Source organism: Bos taurus, chromosome 6, assembly GCF_002263795.3.
Source record: "Bos taurus isolate L1 Dominette 01449 registration number 42190680 breed Hereford chromosome 6, ARS-UCD2.0, whole genome shotgun sequence".
Taxonomy (NCBI): Eukaryota; Metazoa; Chordata; class Mammalia; order Artiodactyla; family Bovidae; genus Bos; species Bos taurus.
This window is the reverse complement of record NC_037333.1, coordinates 69,766,546-69,772,785: the sequence shown is the minus strand read 5'-3', so window position 1 is coordinate 69,772,785 and position 6,240 is coordinate 69,766,546. Positions and strand designations below refer to the sequence as shown.

The 6,240-nt window shown below is 41.1% G+C and overlaps 1 protein-coding gene across 3 annotated transcripts in view; it reads right to left on the bottom strand.

Moving 5' to 3' along the window:
* Positions 1-1,236: 1,236 nt before the first annotated feature.
* The window catches only part of PDGFRA (platelet derived growth factor receptor alpha), a 47,774-nt gene continuing 42,770 nt past the window's right edge, over positions 1,237-6,240 (bottom strand). For 2 of the 3 annotated variants that reach the window (XM_010806122.3, XM_005207944.5), the window contains exon 23: positions 1,239-4,653. In XM_010806122.3, the coding sequence (XP_010804424.1) occupies positions 4,506-4,653 (148 nt within the window). In that variant the 3' untranslated portion in view covers positions 1,239-4,505. Of the gene's footprint in view, positions 4,654-6,240 lie in introns of all 3 variants that reach the window. The other variant, NM_001192345.3, reaches the window with a different exon arrangement.

The window sequence follows — 6,240 nt, the reverse complement described above, 5'->3', positions numbered from 1 at the left end:
TGAAACCAGAGGCGGAGCCAACACCTAACCTGCAGCCAAGCTCCTTTCAGCTTTAACTCCAAGGAGGTGGGCTTTAGTCTGCAGGCTACCTGAATGCAGGCAATAAGGATTTATGTTGGCATAACAAGTATATTCCAATTATTAACAACATAATCAATTTCCAGTATCCATGAGTTGAAACTACAGTGAGTTGCACCTTTTTTTAATCCCTAAAGTCTTTTGTTTCCATGTGCTTCACAATACAAAACCCACATCTTCCCACACGTATCACATCACAGCGAGCCATGTGAGGCAGAGGAAACCCGAGCAAACTGCAGGTAATCAGTAAAGCAGGTGATTCACATGCAGATGTTCAAGCATTTACTGTGACAATCATATGAAGGCTTGGGCTCAACCTCAAATTCCTGCACTCTTTAGCATAGCCATTTGTTTTCAGGAATCTCGTCTACGAAACACTACTATATGTCCACAAGGATGTATGTGCAAGGATGTCTGTGAAGTCATTTAAATAGCAAAGGATTAGAAACTATAAATCTATCTACAGAAAATGATTGCATAAATTATGGTACATGTACACCATGGGATACTATGCAGTTGATAAAGAATGAGGGAGGCCTATCTATCTATACTTCTGACAGAGCTCTCTAAAAGATGGCACTTAGAGAAAAAACACTGGGTCTTTCCTGGTGGTCCAGTGGGTAAGACTCTGAGCTCCCAATGCAGGGGGCCCCGGGTTTGATCCCTAGTCAGGGAACTTGAAACCATACTTGCAACTAAGAAGTTCACATGCCACAGCTAAGATCCAGTGTAGCCAAAATAAATAAATATTAAAAAAATAAAAACACACCATGGACTCTGATAAAGATGTGTCAGTGTAGGTTCATCAATTGTAACAAAGGTGCCACTCTGTGGGGGAGGATAGCGGTGGGGGAAGCTAAGTCAAGCATGTGTTGGGGGAGGGAGTATGAAGGAAATCTGTACTCCTGCTCAATTTTGCTATGAATTTTAAAATGCTGTTTTAAAAAATGAAAGGTATTAAAAAAAAAAAGAAGGAAAAAGAATAAAACACATTACAAAGCATTATGTAAAGTACAATCCCATTTAGGTAAAATATAAAGCAGATGGGTACATGTGTATGTATATAAGCAGATACACAAAAAGGGAACTGAAAGGATAAAAGAAGACACACAAAACTACAATTCTGCCTCTGAGAAATGGGGAAGGGACAGGGAAGTAGATATGGTCAAAAAAGACTTTAATCTTTTATTTTATGCACGTCTACAGTGTTTGAATGGTGTCCAGAGTCAATGCAGTCCCGTATCCCATGTACAGGCAAAAATGCACAAAATGCTACAATGCTTCTATAACAAACACAAGACAAGGTCAAAGATGAGCCAAGGGCCAGTCAACTTTAAGTTAAACGCTGGGTCTGAGAGCTAACTCAAATAATGTTTACACTTTTCTACTAATTTCACTAAAACCATAATACAGAGTCCTATTGCAATGTCACTGAGAAAGTAAATTAAACAGGATTGCTTTCATTTATACTGTTAAACTAAAGACAAAAATGCTAAAACCTTAGCATAACTTTAAATTATATATATCTCATTTATTGAAATATAAAGATCTTCATTTACATGTTTTAAAACAAAAACAATGAACAGGGGCATTTGTAATACAATTGTATTGGTAGACCCTTCCTACCGAGTTAGTTCTTGAACATTCACCACACCACTGTTTTGGGAACGTTTAGGTATTTTTCTCTTTATTATTTCTAAAATATAAATTTTGGACATTCAAAAGTGCAACAGTTAATGTGCCTGTGGGGAATATCACAGTTAAAAAAATATAAACAAAGGCAGTGATACAGCTTGTCATAAATGTTTTGGCAGTATTCTCCAAGTCTATATAGAAATACATATATACATATTGATGTATAACATCACTTTATCTCACGTCCCTCTTCACAAAAATAGGACCATTTTGTACAGATTGGCAGACCACATTTTAAGGACATCATCAATCATTTTTTTTAAAAATCACAAATTGTGTTTCTCAGGCCAACTTTGATTGTCTTCATAAAAATAGAGAGCAGGAAGGATTGACAAATTTTCATCTGGGGTCTTTGCAGGAGGCCAAAAAGGAAACAAATCTGTGATACACTGAAAACATTACTTAAGAAAAAAAAATGCTGCCATGTAAAAACTAAGGTGAGAGCATTCATTAGGACTAGAACCTGCTGGTCTGAGAATTTTCATCCAGCCCCATGATATCATGCAAGATTCAGAGGACATCAAAATGCAAAGCACCAATAAAAGGAGGCTGTTTGAGGAAGAGGAAAGGGAGTGATCAGCGGAGTGCTTGAGCTGTGATTCTAGAAACACGAATGTATTTCAAGTCTAAGTGGCTCTACAGAACCTCATCAGGTTTTGTTTTTTAATCGGCCAATCTGGCTCAGTCTTCACGCTTACCGTGAAAAAGGTGGGGCTTGCATTGAGATTACACCAGTAGGTAGTCAAGTACCTTGTTATTGCTTCTACATCTCCCAAAGCATCACCTGCCAGGAGCGCACACAGTGATTGCGGTAATCACAGTCCATGTTTCATTCATAGGGTGTCAGCAATTAAGTGGTATCGCAAAGAATGCTGATGAACCCATGATGACCAGTTTGACAGTTTGGATGGATGTGACGATTTGTCCTCCCATCTAACCCCGAAATATCAGTAACACTTAAAAAAAAAAATTTCACCAAAATATTGACTTGATCATACAGAGACTTGGTACACTGAATTGCATCATTTTTGTACATGCCTTTTGAGGGGAAGTTGGTGGGAAGAGAGTTCAGTTCCCCCTAAGCAGGGAGAAGATATGCCAAACCAAGATTTGGCTTGCTGAGTCTCAGCAAGGACTGGAAAGTAAAATTAAGGGTAGCAATTACTAGATATGTGGCATTAAATGTCACTGACCCAAAGGCAAAGATTTAAATAGTAGGCTTCTTACATGTTTGATCTCTAGTCCAGTTCCTAATTTCAAATTATTTCTTCCCATGGCAACTTCCTGTCATCTATGCCGGTGTTCCCCAGATCTGGCTGAGCAGAACAGCCAGGATGTTTATAAAAACACAGGTCTCTGCTCCCCTAGAACTGACAATTCAGAATCTCTGGGATGGGGATGTAGAATCTGGTAATTCTGGTTGCCAGTTACAAATGGTGACCAAGGGTCCGGGCTAAGGCACACAGCACCTTCACTGAACAATGCCTTTACTGTCTCAGACTTTCAAACTGTTTCTCCTGAGGGTAAGAGACAAAGGAAGGGAGCTCCAGTTCAGGGCATCCTTCTGAATTTTTCCTGAAAAATTCACAAAATGAAAAATATATACATGTGTTGAGATGCACCAGAATTATCACAAGGCATGAACAAACCTCTGCAAATCCAGTCTTTTTGCTGATAAATACCTTTTCCACTGGACAATAACATGAGAAGTCATGTTAGGCACAGACTCCTGCCTTAATATTGAGGACCTTAGGATCTAGGGGTTTTATTTATTTATTTCAAATCTCATTACTTTAAAGGGCAGTTAATTGTTTTTAGTACAATGGATTAGGGAACCTACTCAGTACAGTTAAAAACTCTGACTTCAGAAGACACTACTTTTATTTTGTTCAACTAAATTTCCTCCACTAAAGCTATAACCATATTTTATAGAGAAACATGTTATTTAATAGAACGTCAAAAACTGTCAGACTTGTCACCTATTTAGTAAGGATTTTTTTTAAATTGTGCTTTTTCTGTAGGGAAAACATGTTACATATTACACATTTAGAATTACTGATAACAGTAGTATTATTATAAACGTAGATTACAATATGAGTTGTTGGGCTTATAAATGACCCAAATCTAATAAACAAAGTTGGTTAATTATTCTTTATCTCCTCAACACTAAAAAAAAAAAAAAAAAGCAAAATGCTATAGTACCAGTACCTTTTAAGGTTCAAAAGTGGTTTTGCATGTACTTCACAAGAAAGTTCAACAGCAGCTGATACCAGGTTTCAAGCAGGAAGTACATGGATGGACTGAGTGGTCTCTCCAGAAGTCCAGAGAAGTTAATACAAATCAAAACACATCCTTGGTTAGAGTTATTTACATAATTACAATGCTGGAGTTTTGTTGCAGTAAAAGTTGTGTCCGTTGGAATCTCACCAATGCCCTTGAAACACAAAGTCCATCTTCCATGGCCCATGATTTCCTTGTCCATCTACCTCCAAACTTCACACACCAATGAGATGCTACTGAAACACTGCCAGAGGCAACGCCAAAAAAGTTCATTTCAAAATATCCCAATCATTCATCTTTAGAAGGCTCCCAGAGGCCATTGGCTGGGAACTTCTCTTTACACACCATCCAAGTCCTCCTCTCAAACTTTGCATTGCAATAAAGTGGTTTTCTTAAAAGGATCCAAGGTGGGTCCAGGAGTGGAAGTCCCGCCCCCTCCCCGAATCTGCCAGTTACAGGAAGCTGTCCTCCACCAGATCCGAGGAGTCTATGCCAATGTCGTCCATCATGTCGATGTCCTCGATGGTCTCATCCTCTCTCTTGATGAACGTAGAACTGCTGGAACCTGTCTCAATGGCACTCTCTTCAGAGGTCTGTGAGCTGGAAGAGGAAAAGAATAGGAAAAATCATGATCAGACCAACTAGAATACAGTGGTGGTTCCAAGGTGGCCTCCCAAAGGCAAAGGAACTCTTCCTGTGACATCCTTTGGCTTTCAAATCCAGGCTGCTCAGCCAGGCATGATTCTTCCACCAAGCCAGAAGCAGCCCCCACCACTGCAGTGGGCTACATGGTCATTTCAACTTCCCTTCTCTTCTGCCAAATCTTCCGAGTTGCTAACAAGCTGTGACCGTTTCTACTCTCCCTACTCAACTCCAGTGGAAGAGAAAACAAGCACTGCCTGAGCAAAAGGCCTGGGGAAGAAAAAGCAGAGGGATGAAATCGGGCAAAGTTCAGCTGAGTTAGTCACTTACTAGCCCTGCAACCTCCTGAATGTCCAAACTGTGATCTCAGGATCTCAGCCCATGACCCAGGAATGTCCTCCTCATACATCCAACCCCCTTGAGTCCAGGTGAAGGCTCTTTACTTACTAGAGGAGCATCTGAGAGGGGAGTTTTAGAGTCAGAAAGCATGAGTCGCACACGACTCAGTGACTGAATGCACACACACACACATATGCAACCGCATGGACTGCAGCCCACCAGGCTCCTCTGTCTATGGGATACCCCAGCCAAGAACACTGCAGCAGATTGCCATTTCTTTCTCCAGGAGATCTTTCCAACTCAAGAACTGAACCTGGGGGCTTCCCTGGTGGTCCAGTGGTTGAGAGCTTGCCTTGCAAGGCAGGAGACACTGGTTCGATCCCAGGTCCAGGAGGATCCCATATGCTGTGGGGCAGCTGAGCCCGTGTGCCTCACCTACCAAAGCCCGAGCACCCTAGAGCCTGTTCTCCGCCACAAGGAGAGGCCACTGCAGTGAGAAGCCTATGCTCCTCAACTACAGAGTGCCCCACGCTCCCTGAAACTGGAGAAAGCCTGCACGTAGCAGTGAAGACTCAGCACAGCCGTAAATAAATAAATAAATATTTAAAAAAAAATTGAACCCACATTTCTTGTGTCTCCTGCACTGCACTTTACCACTGAGCCATTGAGGAAGCCCACATGTATGTATACATATCATATATATGTAAAGCAAATGTGATAAAATGTTAACAACAGCTAAATCTAAGTGGTAGAAATAATCTTTCAATTTTTATGGATATTTAAAATTTTTCACAAAACTTTTAGAAAATATTCTTTAGGGCCTCCAGACTGTCACTGTCACCTGGCGCCTTGCCTTCTCTGAACTCTTACTATCTTATCGGTATCCTGCCTTGTATTGCTAAATTTTTATGTATCTCTTTTAGCTTCAAGTGGGCTTTCCTGGTGGCTCAGGAGGTAAAGAATCTGCCTGCAATTCAGGAGACCTGGGTTCAGTCCCTGGGTCAGGAAGATACCCTAGAGAAGGGAATGGCAACTCACTCCAGTATTCTTGCCTGGAAAATCCCATGAACAGAGGAACCTGGCGGGCCACAGTCCATGGGGCCACAAAGAGTCGGACACAACTGAGCAACTGACACGTTCACTTAGCTCTAGCAGATTTTCGTCTGCTGACAGGCAGGACTGTGGCTTCCCCTCCTCATGGTGGGG